At 47.1% G+C, this 21,560-nt stretch overlaps 1 protein-coding gene across 2 annotated transcripts in view; it reads right to left on the reverse strand.

Moving 5' to 3' along the window:
* Positions 1 to 6,850: 6,850 nt before the first annotated feature.
* The window catches only part of STS (steroid sulfatase), a 166,448-nt gene continuing 151,738 nt past the window's right edge, over positions 6,851 to 21,560 (reverse strand). For both annotated transcript variants that reach the window (XM_061408208.1, XM_061408209.1), the window contains exon 11: positions 6,851 to 11,010. In XM_061408208.1, the coding sequence (XP_061264192.1) occupies positions 10,637 to 11,010 (374 nt within the window). In that variant the 3' untranslated portion in view covers positions 6,851 to 10,636. The remainder of the gene's footprint in view (positions 11,011 to 21,560) is intronic.

A 21,560-nucleotide genomic window follows, 5' to 3' on the forward strand; every position in this document is an offset into this window, starting at 1 on the left:
GCTTTAGCATCATTCCTTCCAAAGAACACCAAGGGCTGATCTCCTTTAGAATGGACTGGTTGGATCTCCTTGCAGTCCAAGGGACTCTCAAGAGTCTTCTCCAATACCACAGTTTAAAAGCATCAATTCTTCGGTACTCAGGTTTCTTCACAGTCCAACTCTCACATCCATACATGACCACAGGGAAAACCATAGCCTTGACTAGACAGACCTTTGTTGGCCCAGTAATGTCTCTGCTTTTGAATATGCTATCTAGGTTGGTCATAACTTTCCTTCCAAGGAGTAAGCGTCTTTTAATTTCATGGCTGCAGTCACCATCTGCAGTGATTTTGGAGCCCCCAAAAATAAAGTCTGACACTGTTTCCACTGTTTCCCCATCTATTTCCCATGAAGTGATGGGACCAGATGCCAGAATCCTCGTTTTCTGAATGCTAAGCGTGCATAAGCCTCAACTATTCCAGTGTCCAAAGTGTCCCAAGATTCCTTAGGACATAATCTCTAAGGGGGAAAAAATGAGAGATGAAATGTTTGGCAAAATTTAATCATTATTCCTTTGCAGAAAAAGAGAGGTGACATAAGTCAGTCAAAAGAACATGCTTAAAGAGGCAGTGATGACATTTAAATCCTGGGCAACTCAAGGAACAAAAGGATTATTCCTGGCTCACCCTAGGCAGGCTTCCCTGGTAGCTCAGATGGTAGGAAACATTCCTGCCAATGCAGGAGAGCTCGGTTAGAGCCCTGGGTCAGGAAGATCCCCTGGAGAAGGAAACAGCAACCCACAGCAGCATTCTTGCCTGGAGAATCCCATGTGGACAGAGGAGCCTGGAGGGCTACAGTCTACAGGGTTGCAAAGAGTCGGACACAAGTGAGCGACTAACACTTTCACCCAGAGGCCTCTATCTGAGATGCTGGAAATTTCTCTCCTAGCAACAGGCCCTGCAGCTCCCAACTAACAAGGGACATTTCTCCCAACACACAAGGTCACTACGTCTGAGGACCACAGATCAAGCCACAGGTCTTTGGAAATCAACACACTGCTGGCTGTATCACAATCAATGCACACACACAAACCCACGTGCCTATTTCCTTGGAGGCAATAAACCAGCTCCACCAATCTGATCTCCGTTTTAATGAGCAGGACCCTCACGCCATTATCTTCACTCCAGAAGTGCCCCAGGTCCATATGCTAGCTCATGGATTCGACGCTTGGGTTGAGTTCACACAGTGCTCTCCTGTCCTCATTGTCAGGCCAATCATAACAAGTTGCATCCATGACTTACATATCTGGCTCTCTGTACATCACAATCTATCCAAGGCTGCCATGTATGGTGGATCAGGTTGCGCACTGAACAAACAGAGGATCCAACGCTTCCTATGGTGGAGTGTGCATATCATCCCTGGAGTTGTGCAGTAGGCAGCAGACAGAGTCACACATGGAGACTGAAAATCCATCCATTTACTTTTTTAAACGAAAACATCACGGCGTAAATCTGAGCATGCAGCATATTTACATCCTGTTTTTTGTATGTTTCCTCATCTGTAACAAGAGAATCATAACATCTGATAGAGATGTGCATGTGTGCATGCCAAGTCTTCAGTCGTGTCCGACTCTTTGTGACCCCATGGACTGTAGCCCACCAGGCTCCTCTGTCCATGGGATACTCCAGGCAAGAATACTGGAGTGGGTTGCCATGCCCTTCTCCAGGGGATCTTCTTGAACCCGGGATCAAACTCGTGTCTCCTGAATTGCATTCTTTACCACCAGCACCAGCTGGGAAGCCCCTGATAGAGATGTAGTGAAGATTCCAAGTCCATGAACCCACAGAAGCACTCGGAATCAGGCCTGGGATGAAGGAGTCAAACCAAACATTATTCCACAGGCCAGCATATCAGAGCAACATGTGGGCCCTGGGACCTTTTCCCACTTCACCTTCAGGGCGACGAAATATGCTGCAGAAACTCACTTATCTCTGCTTCTGATGATACAGCTGGGAACACATCTCCCTGATACAAGCTCTAACGGATGAGCTGTCTGATGACTCTCTCTCAGCAGTCTCCGACCCGACGCTTTTGATGCAATGCCATGAGTGCCCTTTTCGGAATTATCTGAAACTCTTAACTTCTCCCAACCTTTTCATATGGCACTTGTCACGTTTGCTGAGAGGCACTACAGGAAGCTGCTTTCCAGTCTGGCTGCAAAAGTGCTCCTCAGATTTTAACACGGAACTGATGCTCTGCGTAAACTGAATGTTTTCGATGCTGACTTTTAAAGGGATGCTCAGGAAACAGGCATCTCGTGGTTTAATTGGATATATTAAACACAAGCTACATGCACTATTTCAAAGGTTGCTGAAAGAAGTTGTAAAAACATTACATCATCTTTTGATCTTTTTTTCCTAAGGACAAAATATGATCAACAAAAACTAAAAATATGACAGTCACTGGACTCTTTCACATAGGCACAGGACATATTTCTGAAGGTATTTCAAAAGTGATAAGGTTTGCAGGGCATTAAAAAAACAATATTCCCCGCAAGATACCTGGTCCTGCCCAAAACTTGCATCGGACATTTGGTCCAGAAGACATCTGGTCCACACCAAAAAGTTCTTGAAATTCGGTCCTATCGAAAATGTCCACAAGCAGGTGTGGCCCACGCCAAACGATTTTGGACGGGATGAAGTATCAAGGACCTTTTGGTGTGGACTGAGAAGTCTCCATGGGCATTTTGAAAAGGACTGAATATAACCAAACATCTAGAACCTTTTTGAGGGCTGCCCTGGTGGTCCAGTGGTTAAGAATTCACCTGCCAGTTTGCAGGGGACACAGGTTCAATCCCTGGTCCAGGAAGATCCCACATCCCGGGTAGCAGCTAAGCCCGTGGGCCACAACGACTGAAGTCCGTGTGCACCTACAGCTTGTGTTCCACCATGAGAGAAGTCACTGCAATGAGAAGCTTCCGCGCCACAACGAGGGAGTACCTCCCCCAACCTTTGCAACCAGAGCAAGGCTGCAGGCAGCCATGAGGACCCTGCACAGCCAAAAACAAAAGAAGAAAATTTAAAAAGAAACTTCGGATACGAATCAAATGTCTTAAGAACACTTTGGAGAGGGCCAAATCTGAATATTTTGCTAACTAGAATATTTTATTTAAAAAATGACTGAGTCCCTTTGGTTCACCCGAAACTATCACAACATTGTCAATTGGCTACACCTCAATGCTGCTGCTGCTGCTGCTAAGTCACTTCAGTCGTGTCCAACTCTCTGCGACCCCATAGACGGCAGCCCACCAGGCTCCCCGTCCCTGGGATTCTCCAGGCAAGAACACTGGAGTGGGTTGCCATGTCCCTCTCCAATGCATTAAAGTGAAGAGTGAAAGTGAAGTCGCTTAGTTGTGTCCGACTCTTTGTGACCGCATGACACCTCAATATAAAGTTTTTTTAAAAAGCTTTTTAAAAATGCATTCATTACGGAGTAGGAAATGGCAAACCCACTCCAGTATTCTGCCTGGAAAATTCCATGGACATAGGAGCTTGGCAGGCTATGGTCCATGGGGTCACAAAAAATTGGACACACCTGAATGACTGAGACACACACCCAAGGGGAATTAAAGGATATTTGACAAGAGATGGGACACCACTCTGAAGTAAAATGAATCTTTAAAAAATATATATACTCATTAGAAGATTTGGTATTAGAAATAACATCTCTCCTAGGCATAGATAATATCTTTTGAAATCTGCTATCTTCCTGTAATCAATGAAGCAAAATGTCATATTCCACCATGAGAGACTCTCGATGTTTAATTAATCATCAACTTGTCAGTTGTGTCAAGAATCCATCTGTGTTTCTCACTCACTGAGACGGCAGTTGCAGAATCAGTTCTCCATTCTGGGCCATAGGCAGGTGGTGGTAACGCATAGTACATTTTAACGTTTCTCTTTCCCACCTTCTTTGGGGTCACAAAGAGTCAGACACGACTGAGCGACTGAACTGAACTCCCACCTTCTAAGGGTTGAAGGCCTTTAAAGAATTAAGCCATATTCCATATATCCTTGTCTGTTCATCTGTCAGTGACATTAAAGATCCTGTCTACATCAGCTCATACTGTGACTAATGTTGCAATGACCATGGTTGTGCAGCTATCTCTTTGAGATCCTGATTTCAATTTTGGGGCAAAATCCCCCAGGAGGGAGAAGGCTGGATCATATGGTAGTATGATTTTTAATGTCTTGAGGAGCCTCCATAATGTTTTCGGGGCGGCGGAGCGGGGGGCTTCCCTGGTGGCTCGGCGGTTAAGAATCCACCTACAATTCAGGAGATGCAGGAGACTCGAGTTCCATCCCTGGGTCAGGATCAGGAGATCCAGGAGACTCAGATTCGATCCCAGGGTTGGAAAGATCCCCTGGAGGAGGGCACAGCAACCCACTCCAGTATGCTCGCCTAGAGAATCCCATGGACAGAGGAGCCTGGCAGGCTACAGTCCATGGGGTCGCAGAGTTGGACAGGACTGAGCGATTGAACTGAAGGGGTTGGAGGCGTGAGGAGAAGGGGGACTTTTTATCAACAGATACAAAGTTTCAGTTATGCAGAAGGAATAGATCTCCTGTACAACTCTGTGCCTGCGGTTAAGAAGATTGTATCCTCTCCTGCAAAATCTAGGAGGACAGATCTCATGTTGAGTGCCGTTCCCATCATAAAGTCAAAATTAAAAATAAAAATTCGTGCATAGGCTTCTATTCAAAGCAACACCAGTAAATTGGGAAAAAACACCTTTTTGCAATCCAAGACACTCTCACAAGAGTGTCAGGTTTTTGTAATATGGCCGTGCAGGCGAGCTTAGTCACTCAGTCGTGACCGAGTCTCTGTGACCTCATGGACAGTAGCCCACCGGGCTCCTCCGGCCATGGGATTCTCCAGGCAAGAATGCTGGAGCGGGTTGCCATGCCCTCCTCCAGGATGTCTTCCTGACCCAAGGATCAAACCCAGGTCTGCTGCATTGCAGGTGGATTCTTTACCAGCTGTGCCACCAGGGAAGCCAAGCTAGTGTATTAGTTGAGATAAGGAACTCCAGCTGCTGTTACACTGACAACCTCCAAATCTCAGTGTCTTCAAAATAAAAAGAGTAGGTCTTTAAAAATATATCTATTTGTTTATTTGGCTGCATTGGGTCCTAGTGACAGCATGCCGGGTCTTCTGTCTTCATTGTGGCGATTCTTGATTATTTAGCTGTGGCATGCGGGATTCTAGTTCCCAGACCAGGGATCAAACCCAGGACCTCTGCCCTGGGAACTCGAAGACTTGGCCGTTGGCCCACCCGGGAAGTCCCCAGAAAAGAGTAGATCTTGTTCTGGTCTCAGTCTTCTGTCGCTCAGGGAAACCGTGGTTTCTCTGGAGCTGCCCCAGGTGGTGACTCAGGAGATCCAGGCTATTTTACCACCATCATCGAATCACCTCCCGCTTAGGACCATCTCAGAGTCATTACCTGGATGCTCTGCATTGAGTAGCTACAAATAGAGCACGCTGTGGGAAACGTGCTGGCTGGGCCTGAGTGCCTCAGTGGCCCCGAAGATAAAAGAGAGTGGAGACAATCTACCTCGATGACACCGTACATGAGACAGTTTCTGCTTCACATGCAGTTACAGAGGGGTCCCGCCCACCCAAGCAAATGCCGTATCTTGGTGTGAGACTGAGTCTTGAACCCTGTGTTACATTTAGACGACATCAATCTCAATAGGCAACTCAAAGTTCGTATTTATAAAAACATATTCATTGGAAATTTTTTTATTATGAAACCAATCAAAACCATGGACTGAATATATCCTTGGTATCATGGAGATGGTTACAAAGGAGTTACGTGGGAAAAAAAAAACGATTATAATATAACTGGTTATAATTCATTTCTGTAACATACAACTGTGTGCGGGTGTGATGGTGTGTGAAAGTGAAAGAAAGTGAAAGTTAAGTCGCTCAGTCGTGTCCAACTCTCCGTGCGACCCCATGGACTGTCGCCCACCAGGCTCCTCCGTCCATCCGTGGGATTTTCCAGGCAAGAGTACTGGAGTGGGTTGCCATTTCCTTCTCCAGGGGGATCTTCCCGACCCAGGGACTGAACCCAGGTCTCCTGCATTGTAGGCAGACGCTCTTACCGTCTGAGCCACCAGGGAAGTCCAGTGATTGTATGTATAAAGTCTTAAAGATATACTCAAAAATAGCTCTGGTATTTTCTGCTTGATGATCAGGTTAAAAGTGATTCTTTCTCTTTTCTTGTGTATATGCTGTATTTTTCTACCATTATATTTTTTGGTAATAAAAAAACACTTGCAGATGAATATAAGCAAGGGTGTAAAGATAGCTAACACTTTTTCAGGACTTATAACATGCCAGTCACTTTCTAACTATGATCCCATTGAATTTACTACAAGCCTTTCATTGGAAATTGACCAACAGCTGTAGCAACACACAAGCGTGACATGGCCTTGGAACCCAAGAGATGGCCAGGGCGTCTAATCACGAAAGTCAGGGGCTACCTTATTTATTATTTCTCATCCATCTGTGTACTCCCCACCCCTCCCTGGAGCCTCTGACACTCTGTAAAGATTTACCAAACTGATACCCCATTCCGCATTACTTAACATCATACCCCAAACATAGTAAACACCCCTTCAGGCTCCTCTGTCCACGGGATTCTCCAGGCAAGAACACTGGAGTGGGTTGCCGTCCCCTTTTCCAGCGGATCTTCCCAACCCCGGGAGGAACGCAGGTCTCCCATATTGTAGGCAGACTCTTGACTGACTAAACACTCCACACACTTGCTGAATTAAGCCCCATGAAAAACAAAGCAGGAGAGAAATTTTAATTGCCAGGGAAAGGTTTATTTTCATTTCAAGTTGACATGACAATGAGGTTCTGGGAAACCTTCATAGATGCGATCACGTCACAGATCCCATTGTTCAGACATGTGACAAATACGTTGTCTGTTTCTTCCATGGATGTCCTTCAGGGCCACCTGCCATCTGCTCCCCTTCCTGAAACCTTCATCACCTCTGATACATAGGTCGCAATTGGGCTTTTCATGAAATGTTAACGATGTTGTCAAATCGTGCCTGTCACTAGGTCACTGTTAGCTTAAGCTTTTAACGTCTGTGAAATGCTAGAAATATAACAATTTTTTTCCCCAAAAGAATGTGTTTAAAGCTTCAAAACCCACAAAGAATAGGACATACAAGAGACCACACCAGTGGGAATTCAAATTTCCTGTTGTGCATTCCAAGCCAAACTTTCAGGTGGTAAGTGGTAATTACGATTATTACAAAGAAACCTGATTTTCAAATACACTGAAACATAATGGAGATCTAAGTTATTTTGAAGCAAACACTTAAAAGCTCATTGTGAGTCTAGAGGTAAATGTATCCTTTGTTGGCTGTTACCTGTGTACAGATTAAACAATCAATGCTATACAAAGCTGTGCATTAACAACATCTGCAACAGTCCTTCCACTGATTTCAACCTCAAACACAATGTTCTGACATCATAAAATGTCTTATAAAATCCATGTGCATTGAGTGTGTCCAACTCTGAGCAAATATGGTCATCTTTTAACACATTAGTTGGTAACAGCAGCTTTAGATAGGTTTTGCATGATAACAGCAATAATTTGAACACACTAGTAACATGCTCGGAGAAGGCAATGGCACCCCACTCCAGTACTCTTGCCTGGAAAATCCCATGGATGGAGGAGCCTGGTAGGCTGCAGTCCATGGAGTCGAGAAGAGTCGGACACGACTGAGCGACTTCACTTTCACTTTCTACTTTCATGCATTGGAGAAGGAAATGGCAACCCACTCCAGTGTTCTTGCCTGGAGAATCCCAGGGACGGGGGAGCCTGGTTGGCTGCCGTCTATGGGGTCGCACAGAGTCGAACACGACTGAAGCAACTTAGCCAGTAGCAGCAGCAGTAACATGCTCATGCATTCTTTCAAGAGAGTATTTCTTAAAACAACACGACATGCTTTTGGCAAATTTCTGGAATGAGAAATCCGAATTAAGAAAAAGAATCCTGCTTGCTTTCCAACTCTGAACCATTCCCAGGGAGGTGGAAGGAATTGTCTTTTTTTTTAAGACAAAGAAAGATTTGCAATCTGAAATAACAGACTCCTCGTTATCCCCCTCATTAGAACTCACTGAAATGCATTCCTTTTTTACAGGTGAGTAATATTCCACTGTGCATATGTACCAAGTGAAGTAAGTCAGAAAGAGAAAGACAAATGTTGTATATTAACACATTTATACGGAACTTAGAAAGATGGTATCGACGATCCTACATGCAGGGCAGCGAAGGAGACACGGATGTAAAGAACAGACTTTTGGGCTCTGTGGGAGGAGGGGAGGGTGGGATGATTTGAGAGCACAGCATTGAAACATGTACATTACCATAAGTGAAATAGGTGAGCAGGGCAAGTTCGATGCATGAAGCTGGGTACTCAAAGCCAGTGCCCTGGGACAACCCCGAGAGATGGAGTGGGGAGGGAGGTGGGGGGGCAGTTCAGGATGGGGGGACACACAGTCACCCGTGGCCGATTCATGTGGATGTACGGCAAAGACGACCACAGTATGGTGACGTCATTATGCTCCAAGTGAAATAAATTAATAAATTTAAAAAAATTCTGAAATAGCAGACCGTAAGGAGGAGCTTGGAGAAGGCAATGGCACCCCACTCCAGTACTCCTGCCTGGAAAATCCCAGGGATGGAGGAGCCTGGTAGGCTGCAGTCCATGGGGTCGCACAGAGTCGGACAGGACTGAAGCAACTTAGCAGCAGCAGCAGCAGCAAGGAGGAGCTCGGGAGATGCTGTCAGAGCTTAGACGTTGTTCAGCGGGGACAAAGACCAGAAGGCAGAGACCACTGTCAGAGAGCCCGAGACTCGCTTACCCACATTTTTCTCCAAAGTGTCTGGACGGCAGGGTCCATGCATCTGGGGGTGGGGGGGTGGGAGGCGGGGCAGAGTAGACCACTGACCTCCACTCCCGTCGGATCGAGAAAACCCCTGAGCCAAGAGCAGATAGATGCTCAGACATGTTCGCTACAGAGATGAAAGAGAGGCAGCGGGACCACAGCTCCCGTGTACAGATGAGTGAATGAATCCTCACCATGTTGCTGGAGAACGTATAGTGTCTGAAGGTCACCTAGGTATTCTCCACTCAGGGGAACTCTTTGCCCAGAAGGGGCTGGTGGTCCGGACTTGGGAACTCTATCCAGCTGTGCCCTGTCTCCCAGTCTCCTCTGTGACCCCGTTAGGCCTCATCCCTGCATTCCTGAGGTTGCAGGAAATGGGATTCAAACGAAAGTGTGCATGTCACGACCAACACGAGGCACAGATACTGCTTACCCGAAGGGTCAGGCCAACAAAATACAAGGACGGGCATGAACCACCATTCTCTCGTCATGAAATTCGGCATCGAGATGTAACGGGTATGGGTCGTGGACTGCTTATGTCTGATTGCTCGTGTCTTTGTGGGTATGGGTCGTTGATTGGTTATGTCTGATGGCTCGTGTCTTCATGGCTATGGGTCATGGACTGCTTATGCCTGATTGCTAGTGTCTTCTTGGGTATGGGTCTTGGACTGGTTATGTCTGATGGCTCGTGTCTTTGTGGGTATGGGTCGTGAACTGCTCTGATGGCCTGTGTTTCCCCCACCCCATACCCTCCTGCCCCTGTGAAATAGCATACATTTCACATGCCAGTAATTCTGAATCTGTTAGAGGGGATTTCTTGGACTGCAGAATCTATGAAGTTGGATTTTTAGTTCAGAAACGCCGTTCACCCAAGGGACAGCAGAAGCCAAAACAGCGTGCTACAAATGACGGGCTGGAAACACACGGACCGGAGAGGTGTGTCTCAGCTTCGACATTCGCTGAGAGAGCTCACCAAAAGGCGGTCGCACAAAACACATCTGCGAGCCTCTGTTGCTTCTCCTTCAACAGTGATGAGCTTCTAAATATTGCAAGCTTCTCAAAGAAAGACACATATCCATGTACAAACACGGATAGCGTGAAGAGTGATTCATACGTATTTGCAAATAATACTGACAGTAATCACCTTTCAGAAACCAGAAGATGGCAACTTAACCGTCATCCATGATTGGGCAAGATGCTCTTTTACGCAGGGTAAAAAAAGTGGCATGTGTTAGATTTCAGTAAACACTTAACATTTGATTCACTCTCGTGCGATGCTCTCTAGGGGAAATCCTGGTGGCCGGTGCATCAAGTCAGCGACGCCTTCAGCCGTGGATCACGCTGTCTGAGAGGTCAGCAGCTCACCTGTGCCCCTTCCTGCCCTCCACCACACAGATGTTGGACACTCATTGCCCAGTCATCCATCCACGTGAACAATTGGCCTCGGAAGACGATGTAAGTAACGTCTGTGTCTCTGTTTATTTCAAAGTTGATTCCCGCCCCGGGGGGGAAAGGTGTGTGTGTGTGTGTGTGGAAGGGGGTCTTGGCGGAGTCTCCAGGTGCGTGGGGAGGAGGGAGGCGGCCAGGGCTGCCTTCCCCCAGGGTCGATCCTGGGCGTTCACCCTAATGCTGCCGGCTGGGCGCTCCTCCTACCCCATGCACCCCCAGACGCTGCCCATAACGGCTAAGGGCTCTGTCTCCCATCCTGGTCCTCCCGGTCACACTGGCAGGAAAGCCCCAGCGATGAGCAGCACAGCTGCAGCCACGGCTTCCACATCAGGTTCCCCAGGGACAGCTGGTTGGGGACGTCCTGAAGGGTCCGGGCGTGGCGGGCTGCCGCCTCCTGCATGGCCTCCAGGATCTCCCAGAACCGCGGCTCCGATGTCGGGGTTAACGGGTTTCTCTCCCGGGGGTCTCTGGAAATCTCAAACAGCAGGGGCGGGTCGTGGTAGGTGACATACTGCCCGTAACAGAAACACACGTGCGTGTCAAAGCATCCGTTGGCGCCCTCCGGGGAGAACTTGGGGGTGAAGAAAAAGGCTTTCCAGACGGACGTGCCTGTGGTGGGACAAGCAGAGAAGTGGGTGTGGTGGGAACAGGGTCGTCATAGTCACCCCCAAAGAGAGCGTGCATGGAAAACCACCCTCTGGGTGCTTCAAGAAGGCAGAGACTCAGTTATGGATGGACTGGATTTATCACACTTAAGGCTCAAAAAAGAGTAAGCATCATAGCTAAAAAGAAAAAGCAAGAAAACATGAGTTGTTATCTAACTGCCAAGGAGGAAAAGACAAAGCTGATTATGCAATAGCTGTTATAATGTAAAAACTGAAAAAAAAAAAAAAAAACTGATTTATTTTTTTGGACCTCGCCTCTAGGGGGAGCCCGAAAGCTTAAACCGCTGAAGCTGTGGGCCCAGGAGCCCACAATGAGAGAGGCCCCCGAGATGACAAGCCACAACTACAGAGAGGAGCCACACACACACACACACACACACGCGCACACACACACACACGCACACACACACAGCAACAAAGACCCAGGGCATCCAGAAATAAATAAAATAAAAAAAGTTTAAAAAATGCAAGTGTTGTGTTCCATTTGTTGCTGTTGTTCAGTCGCTTGGGTGTGTCTGACTCTTTGCAACCCCATGGACTGCAGCACGCCAGGCCTCCCTGTCCATCACCAACTCCTGGAGCTTGCTCAAACTCATGTCCCTTGAGTCAGTGATGCCATCCAACCATCTCATCCTCTGGCACCCCTTCTCCTCCTGCCCTCAATCTTTCCCAGCATCAGGGTCTCTTCCAATGACTAAATAGCCAATATTGAAATTTTAGAAAAAAAAAATTGATTTACAAACAAATGTGAAAGATTGTTTTACTGTTTATCTTACGATGCTATGACTTTCTGAGAGCTGGCTCTGATAGAGGTCTAGAGACTGCATCCTGGGTAGAAAAAGGTGGCAGATGAAAACACAGTTGACGTGTATAAACCAAGTGAAATTAGGTTCAGGCTGAAAATGTCCTTTTCCGCTTTATACTTCCAGCTCTTCTATAGAAAACCATAGAGACCGTCCCCCTAGAAAGCATCGCACACCTACTTAATTCACTCTGATCATCTGTTTGTGTCATGGAAACGCTGGTTTTGTAATTGCACATACCGAGTGCTCACCCACGATCTAAATGCAAAATGAATTAATGGACAACACAAGACAATTACCACGGGTGTCCACATTCTCCCCAAAAAGCCCCTGACCCCAAACAAGTATATTCGAGTGCGAGTAAGGGTAAATATTCCCTGGAGGAGGGCATGGCAACCCACTCCAGTATTCTCACCTGGAGAATCCCACGGACAGACGAGCCTGGTGGACTACAGTCCATGGGGTCACACAAAATTGGACATGACTGAGCGACTGAGCATGCACACACGCAGGTTTAAGGACCAGTCAGTAAATAAACCTTAAGCATTCTCACAGGGAGCAGACACGAAGCTCAGACAAGTGTAGAACTAACAATTAATTTTTCTGAAGATTTGTTTGGTATGCCATCGAGGTGTCTGCCTTTATAGCACCCAATCTGGATTTTTAAAACCTTTTTATAAAACGATACATTGTGCATTCTCTGCATAATTTGTTTACACCACTTTGGGTTTGCTCAAATGCATTTTATTGCATGTGCCAGGCTCCTCTGTCCTCGGAATTTTCCAGGCAAGAATATAGTGGAGCAGGTTGCCATGCCCTCCTCCAGGGGATCTTCCTGACCCAGTGACTGAACCTGCATCCCTTGCGTCTCCTGCATTGGCAGGAAGGTTCTTTACCACTGTGCCACCTGGGAAAGCCTAGGTTTATAGGATATGAAGCCTTAGCTCAGGGTCTGTTCTGTTGTTCACCAGGAAACCAAGAATCGACACTGTCAAAGGTGTCATTTCAATGAAAGGAGGTACCCTGCATTCCTACTATGTTTATTTACTCCTATGTTTCAAATTTATTTTGATGACGTATTTCATCTGGGATTTCTCCATATACTACTAAAAATCTTTTGAGTTAAAAAACTTTTTTGTTTATTGTTAAAATTCCAGTGCACTCTGAAAAAGGTTGTTTTCTGTCTCTGTCACAGATAAATATTTTGACCACCACGGAATCTTAAACTCAGCTACAGTTGAGATTCAATGATCAGAGGAAGGAATTATTAAACTTTACAGTGAGAATGCAGGGAAAGTACAGGCGGCATTTTTTCAAAAACAAAACTACATAGTGATGGGAACAATAATTTGACTTCAGTTTAAATGATGCTTTAAAGTTTAAGAGAAAGTGAAAGTCACTCAGTCGTGTCTGACTCTTTGCGACCCCATGGATCATATACAGTCTATGGAATTCTCCAGGCCAGAACACTGGAGTGGGTAGCCTTTCCCTTCTCCAGGGGATCTTCCCAACCCAGGGGTCAAAGCCAGGTCTCCCGCATTGCAGGCGGGTTCCTTACCAGCTGAGCCACCAGGGAAGCTCAAAATTTAAGAGAGTTACAGCTAAACCGCAAAGATGTCAGTGACTTATTACAGTTGCAGGAGGGCTTTGTCATTGTCATATGAAGTGCTATGGAGTTCACTATTTACCTCTGAAACATTTTTATGTAGAATCACAGCTTAACAGGGGGCTTCCCTGGTAGCTCAGACGGTAAAGAATCTGCCTGCAGTGAGGGAGACCTGGGTTCGATCCCTGGGTGGGGAAGATCCCCTGGAGAAGGAAATGGCAACCCACTCCAGTATTCTTGCCTGGAGAATCCCATGGACAGAGGAGCCTGGCGGGCTACAGTCCGCAGGGTCGCAAAGCATCAGACACGACAGGAGTGACTAACACTTTCACAGGTTAAAAAAAAAAAAGTGACTCACTTTCTTTTCATTCACAAGAAAAGAAAGCTTCCAGTCCTTTGACAAAGTGGCAAATAGAATTTAATCGAGAACAGCCTGACTCCTGAGCTGGACCCCGAATTCAACCCTTTCCAAGCTTCAGATCAGCGACGGTGCCCTGAGATTCCCCGGGGCTCTGAGGGGCGTGTGAAGCCCAGGACAGGCACCACTGTTGTGATCTTGATCGCTTTCAGGGACTCGGCCACAAGAAAGGGTTCTGAGGTCCCCTGGCAGACAAGCCTCGAGAATGAGCACTCGGGGGCCCCAAGAACAAACAGGGGGACGATGCAAAGCCCACTGGGCTGTCCACAGAGGCATCAGAAGAACATTCTGCAGATAAAAGATGCTTAATCCCTCCCAACAGATGCCAGTCGGCTTTGCAAATCACATCCCCCTTTATGCAAGGATTCTTGTGGGTCTAGACCCATGACAAGCCTCCTAGGGATACATCCCTTATTCTGAGCTTGAAATGGTGTCTTGTCTTGGTGGCTCATTGAGTACAATCTGCTTGAACTCTCCCGCCCCCTCTATTGGCTCTGACAGGGTGGGTTCCGTCCCTAGCTATGCGATCTCCTAGCTGTGGGATGCTGGGCGTGGCTGTTAACCTCTCAGGCTCTCGTCTCCTTTTCTGATTTGCTGTTGTGTAGCTGCTCAGTTGTGTCCGACTCTTTTGCGACCCCACGGACTGTAGCCCGCCAGGCTCCTCTGTCCATGGGATTCTCCAGCCAAGGAAACGGGAGTGGGTTGCCATTCCCTTCTCTAGCGGATCTTCCCCGACCCAGGGATCGAACCCAGGTCTCCTGCATTGCAGGCAGACTCTTTACCTTCTGAGCCACCAGGGGACCCTGCCTTTGAATGTAAAGCTGCCAGCAGTCTAAGACGAGGCCACTGCTTTCCAGCTGTTCTTCAACCTGTTGCCACTGCAATACAAGTCTTAAGACACTTTTTCTCATCCCCGCCATCTTCAGGATTCTTCAAGAACATGAACAACAAAATTTAAAGGGCTTCCACACACCGACTCTTAATTTATCACTCAGATTTTGATGGGCCTTGATGAATGTGGTTTAACTGCTTGTCTTGGCAAGATTAATTCTGTATGCATGGGGGACTCCGTGTATATATCATAACAACCAAATATAGTCATTTGGGGGTTTTTGGTCTTAGCAGCGTTTCCCACCACAAACTGCCACCTTGGGGGTGTTTCAAGAGGTATTGCAGGGACTTCCCTGGTGGCTCAGTGGTAAAGAGTGCACCTGCCAAGGCCGGGGACATAGGTTGGATCCCTGATTTGTGAAGATTCCCTCGTGCCTTGGGGCAACCAAGGCCGGTAGCCTCAACTTCTGAGGCCACGTGCTGTAGCTACTGACGCTCACACACCCAAGAGCCTGTGCTCCACGAGATAAAAGCACCAAAACAAGACAGTAGCCCGTGCAGCAAAGAAGACCCAGCACGGACAAAAATAAAGAAAATAAAATTATCTTTTTTAAAAAGAAAAACAAGAAGCATTTCAAAGACTGCTCTGTTTCCCCCTGCTCTGAGCCACCCATACCGTCCCCTGGGACCCTCAGCTGACCCCCCTCAGTAATCTTGATGTCATCTACCGAACGCGTTACAGGGAAGGGCGGATTTCGGTTCCTCCTTGGATCTGTTTCTTTGCCTTTAACCTTTGCTCTTCATTGCTTTGATTATTCTAATCATTCATTGGAAGGACTGTTGCTGAAGTTGAAGCTCCAACACCTAAAGTGAAGAGCCAACTCATTGGAAAAGACTCTGATGCTGAGAAAAACTGAGGGCAAAGGAGAAGGGGGCGACAGAGGATGAGATGGTTGGATGGCATCACTGACTCGATGGACATGGGTTTGAGCAAACTCTGGGAGCTGGTGATGGACAGGGAGACCTGGCGTGATGCAGTCCATGGGGTCGCAAAGAGTCAGACACAACTCAGCTGCAGCAGTTACTTTATAGACTTATGTTTATCTTCTCAAAACTCTGTACCAAAATACCAGAGCCAAAAACATCTACCAGTCTTTCAAGACACATTTGACCATAAAATCCAGTTGCCATTACATTGACTTTATACTAAAATGGATACCTAAGTCAAAACTCAAAGCCACACTTTTTGAATACATGCTGAACAGGAAATTTAAGCTCAAAATTCCCATCATCACGTAACCAAAGTTATCCGTGTTCTAATAATGCTTTCGTGAGTTCTCCTAAAATGTAATGGCAATAATGATCTCAGATGATGATAAACTTAAGCCGTTCAATGTGCTGAGACAACTAAATTACAGAATCATTAGAATTATAGAATTATTTAATTATAGAGAAGACACTGTACATAAAAGCTGAAAGGGATTCATGTTTTAAGAGAGTAGACAGCGTTCTGGCTCTAATGTTTTGGAAAAAATGAGTTTTTAACAAGTCTGGAATTGTAAGTTAGTGAAAGTGTCAGTAGCTCAGTCGTGTCCGACTCTTTGCGACCCCGTGGACTGTAGCCCGCCAGGTTCCTCTGACCGTGGGATTTTCCAGGCAAGAATACTAGAGCCGGTTGCTATTTCCTTCTCCAGGGGCATCTTTCTGACCCAGGGATCGAACCCGGGTCTCCCGCATCGCAGGCAGGTTCTTTACTGTCTGAGCCACCAGGGAAGCCTATGTACGTGATCATTTTTAAAACCAGTGCTCACTCTTAGGGAAAAAAATAAATGAAGACTTCTCATCACCTCAATGTGCTGAGACAACCAAGTTACAGAATCATTAAAATTACAGAATTGTTCAATTATTATAGAGAAGACACTGTATATAAAAGCCAAAAGGGATTCATATTTTAAGAGTAGAAACAGCATTCTGGCCCCAATATTCAATGATTATGGAGAATACATTGTATATAAAAGCTGAAAGGGATTCATGTTTTAAAAGAGTAGAAACAGCATTCTGGCTGTAATATTTTGGAAAAAATGAGTATTTAACAAGTCTGGAATTGTAATAGGTAGTAAAAGCATCAATTGCTAGTCATGTCCAATTCTTTGTGACCCCATGGACTGTATGCAGCCCACCAGGCTCCTCTGTCCATGGGATTCTCCAGGCAAGAACACTGGAGTGGGTTGCCATTCCCTTCTCCAGGGGGTCTTCCAGACCCAGGAATAGAACCTGGGTCTCCTGCTTTATAGGTGGATTCTTCACTGTCTGAGCCACCAGGGAAATCTACGCATCTAACCTCATCAAGACAAACACGAGTTGGATCTCCCCAATGCTGCCACTCCATTCTAGTAGACAGGTACCAGTGTCCTGCTGGAAAGCTCTAGCTTCTCTGAGCGAGGAACACGGTCGACATCTGCTGTGTCTGCCAGTTGCCATGGTATAGACGCTCCCCACAAGGCTGACTTCCAGGTAGGAATGTGTTCCCCACAAGCTGCTGAGATTCCTCAGCTGTCAGGAGCTGGCTCTGACTCACTGCTGCCCTGGCGCTACATTTACAAACCCTGAGCCTAAATGTCTCTCTTCTTTTCTAACCAAGTATCTGGAGTTCAAGATACTTTGGCACTCAAGGTGGCAATACCATTGCCTTTAAGAATTATGGAAAGCGTCCCCCAGGTGGTGATGACCACAGTCTCCTACGAGCATAGATCTCAGACGATCCACGCCCATCTCTTCTAAACAGTAGTAGTTCACCGTCTGTGAATTGTCCACAGTCTCCTACCAACTTAGATCTGAGATGATCCAAGTGATGTCCTCCAACTAGACTGCTTTAAGTTCTATGCTGATCCACAGTCTCCTGCCGATATAGATCCAGAAGCGAAAACAGAGCGGGACCTTAAGGTCCTCAGCTCGCCTTTTGTGTGTGAAAAGCCTTGAGCCAAAGAATACGTTTAGTCAGAGTTCAAGCAAATTCAAGGAAAGCTCAAAGGCTTTGTGGAGAAGGGAACGGCAACCCACTCTAGGATTCTTGCTTGGAGAATCTCATGCACAGAGGAGCTTGGAGGGCTGCAGTCCCTGGGGTTTCAAAGAGTCGGACATGACTGAGTGACTTCACTGTCACTTTTCACTTTCATGCATTGGAGAAGGAAATGACAATCCACTCCAGTGTTCTTGCCTGGAGAATCCCAGCGATGAGGGAGCCTGGTGGGCTACAGTCCATGGGGTTGCAAAGAGTTGGACACGACTGCAGTGACTTAGCACCAAAGGCTGTATAGATAATTCTCTGAGCCAGGTCTCACGAGCCGCTTTATAAATAGTGAAACCCCCACCAGGGGGAAGACGTTAACTCCATGACAGCCAGACCGTAGCCATGATCTAAGCTGCCCTAATTCCCAGAACTGGCCTCAAAGAAATGGAAACCAATCAACCCTGGGACTGAAGAGACTGCTCTGCTCCGCTAAGTCATCTCAGTCCTATCTGACCCTTGGCGATGCCATGGACTGCAGCCCTCCAAACTTCTCTGTCGCTGGAATTCTCCAGGCAAGAATCCTGGAGTGGGTTGCCATACCCTCCTCCAGGGGATTGTCCCCATCTAAGGATCGTGTCCTGCATCGGCAGGTGGGTTCCTTACCGCTAGCACCACTGGCGGTAGTGAGACTGAAAGTTGAACTGTACCTAAAAGAATCAAGATGATCCTGATCAGACCACTGACAATCAGTTCAAGATGACCATCAGGGCTGACTGTGCTGTTTCTGCAAGGAACCTCCCTCCCTCTGTCTATAAAAGCTTTCACATTCTGACTGTCAGGGAGTCAGCCTTTGGACAGATGTCCCCCCGCCAACGGACCCTGGCTGAGAGCATCCCAAATAAAGCAAACTCTTCCTTCCCACCACCCTGCCCTCTCCAGCAGCCAGACTCCACTTTCGATTACGAGAAGATCTAAGCCATCTCTTCCAGCTAGTACTCATGCAGTACCAGTAACCCATTCATGTAGTGCTAGTAATCTAAACGCAGGGCCGCCTCTTCCAGCTAGGACTCATGCAGGAGGAGTAATCCTCACGGGCAAGGGGCACCCCCTGAAACAACTCTGCATTCCCGGGGGTTTGCCCAGCCTGCAGCTCCCCCGTGACCTAAGAGGCAAGCAACTCCCGGGCAGAGAACTCAGTATGTTTTGCCCACCGACAGGTGTCCAGTCCAGCAGGCGCCATGCAGTAGATGCTCAATAAATACGTGTAGAACAAATGAGCAGACAAAGATACTGAGCAAACAGCTGCAGGGAGCCACGAGGGACAGCCACAGCGGCCACCACCAAGCCTGAGTTTCAGGGCACGATCTCCAAAGGAGACAAGATGACTAATTAAAAAAGAGAAACCCATGGTTTCCTCAGACCCGTTGACTAGATGGATGATTCCGGCATTGAAAGACTGTCATTTTCCCTCCTCTATCGTTCACTCGAGGCAGAAGACGGCAATGAGCTGCTTAAGAGGAAATGTCCTTGTGTCTGTCTCAGCAGCAAATTTGATCCCCGGGCCTGCTGCCTCTCAGCATCTGGGTCTGCTTTTTCTCACTCACCCCTATTTTCTGCCCCTTCCTGTTTATTTCTCCACATAACTGTGTTTCCCCAGCCCCTGATCCAATATGTTCCTTCCGGCCCCTGTAAGTGCAGGCGGCTGGCTTTACTTAAATGCTATTTGGCAAGTTTCAGGACGTCTTTAAACAGCCAAGAGCCCCGGAAACTTGGTTCTTTCAGGCTCAGGATAAAAGGAAGAGGGAACATGGACACGCTGCTACGTTTAAGACGCATAACCGACAAGGACCTACTGTATAGCACAGACAACTCTGCTCAGTATTACGCAGCAAGCTACCCGGGAAAAGCACGTGAAAAGGAACAGGTGCGTGTATGTGTATCACTAAATCACGGCGCTGTATACAGGAAACTGAGGTAACACTGTTCCTCAAGTACACGTCAATATAAAACAAAAAGCTAAAAAAATACAGACGGGGAGGACCACATGTCTCCTTTATGAGACAGCTCAGATTTAAAAGAGATGGTTGGATGGCATCACCGAGTCAATGGACATGAGTTTGAGGAAACTCCAAGAGATGGTGATGGACAGGGAGGCCTGGCGTGCTGCAGTCCATGGGGTCGCAAAGAGCTGGACACAAGTGAGTGACTGAACTGAAATGACTCATATTTAAACGCTGCCAGCTGTTTACTCACCAAGTCACAGCGACCCCATGGACTGCAGCTCACCAGGCTCCTCTGTCCGTGGGATTTCCCAGGCAAGAATATTGGAGTGGGTTGCTGTTTTTCCTCCCCCCAAAATGCTGCCAACTAACCTAAAAAAAACAGACAGCATGCTACGGACGTTAGGAGTGATGGACACGTGGATGAGATAGGTAAATAGGGTCCTTCCAAGCCTAGAATTGAGAGCGTGCGATTTTGCTACATTCATCTTCCGGAAGTTATCAGAAGGAAGTCATACAGATTTAAAATGTAAAATCTTCCAGAAGTTATCTCAGGGCACTCTTCCAGATTTAAAGTATAAAACTTCCAAGGGTAAACCTGGTCTGATTTCTGTGGACAAAGGAAGGATCACAATCTTCCACTTGAAAAATAATGGAGCAGCTGCTCTTTAAATGCTGTCTTGGGTAACTCGGCTGGGTGACGAGGATGGGGTCAGGAATGCACTGAAATCCATTATGAGCATCCCCTGAATTTAAGAATGAGCCACCAGCTGATGGCGTGGTGACCAGATGCTCTGGGAGAATCTCGCCTCTGGGAGCAGAACCCAGAACATGCTACAGAAAAGGAGAGCTTCATTCCCTCTCTCAAGAGGTAACTGAGAGTCTAACATCAGCGTCGATCTCTAAGATATACAGTAGGGGTATAATAGGTGCTGGGTTCCCACAGACGCCTAGGCATCTCAGTGATGTGATGGTGTTGGTTCAGTCACTCAGTCGTGTCCAACTCTTTGTGACCCCATGGACTGCAGCACGCCAGGCCTCCCTGTCCATCACCAATTCCTGGAGTTTACCCAAACTCATGTCCATTGAGTCAGTGATGCCATCCAACCATTTCATCCTCTGTCGTCCCCTTCTCCTCCCGCCTTCAATCTTTCCCAGCATCAGGGTCTTTTCTAAAGAGTCAGTTCTTTGCATCACACGTCCAAAGTATTGGAGCTTCAGCTTCAGCATCAGTCCTTCCAATGACTCTTCAGGACCGATTTCGTTTAGGATGGACTGGTTGGATCTCCTTGTACTGTAATTTAACGTTTACATTATGAAAACCAGATGTGGGACTATCGCTACACGTATGATAATCACTTGATTCCACTTGGTCCTTTAGGCTCGTTAGACATGCACCCGTTGGGCTGTCTGTGGTGGTTCGGTGGTTAAGAATCTGCCTGGCCATGCAGGAGATGCAGGTTTCATCCCTGGTCCAGGAAGATCCCACTTGCCGTGGAACAACTGAACCTGTGTGCCTCAACTACTGAACCTGTGCTCAAGAGCCAAGGAGCCACAATTATTGAGCCCAGGGGCCGCAACCACTGAAGCCTGAGTGCCCTAGAGCTGGTGCCCTGCAACAAGAGAACCCAGGGCAATCAGAAGCCTGCGAACTGTGAGCAGAGAGCGGCCCCTGCTTGCCAAAACTAGAGAAAGCCTCCACAAAGCCACAGAGACCCAGTGCAACCAAAAACACATACCTGAATAAAGAAAAAATTTTAATAAAAGGAAACGCACTCTTATATCTGCTGTTGGCAGAGCCAGAGTATTGAGTACGTCTTGTCACT

This window comes from Bos javanicus, chromosome X (genome assembly GCF_032452875.1).
Source record: "Bos javanicus breed banteng chromosome X, ARS-OSU_banteng_1.0, whole genome shotgun sequence".
Taxonomy (NCBI): Eukaryota; Metazoa; Chordata; class Mammalia; order Artiodactyla; family Bovidae; genus Bos; species Bos javanicus.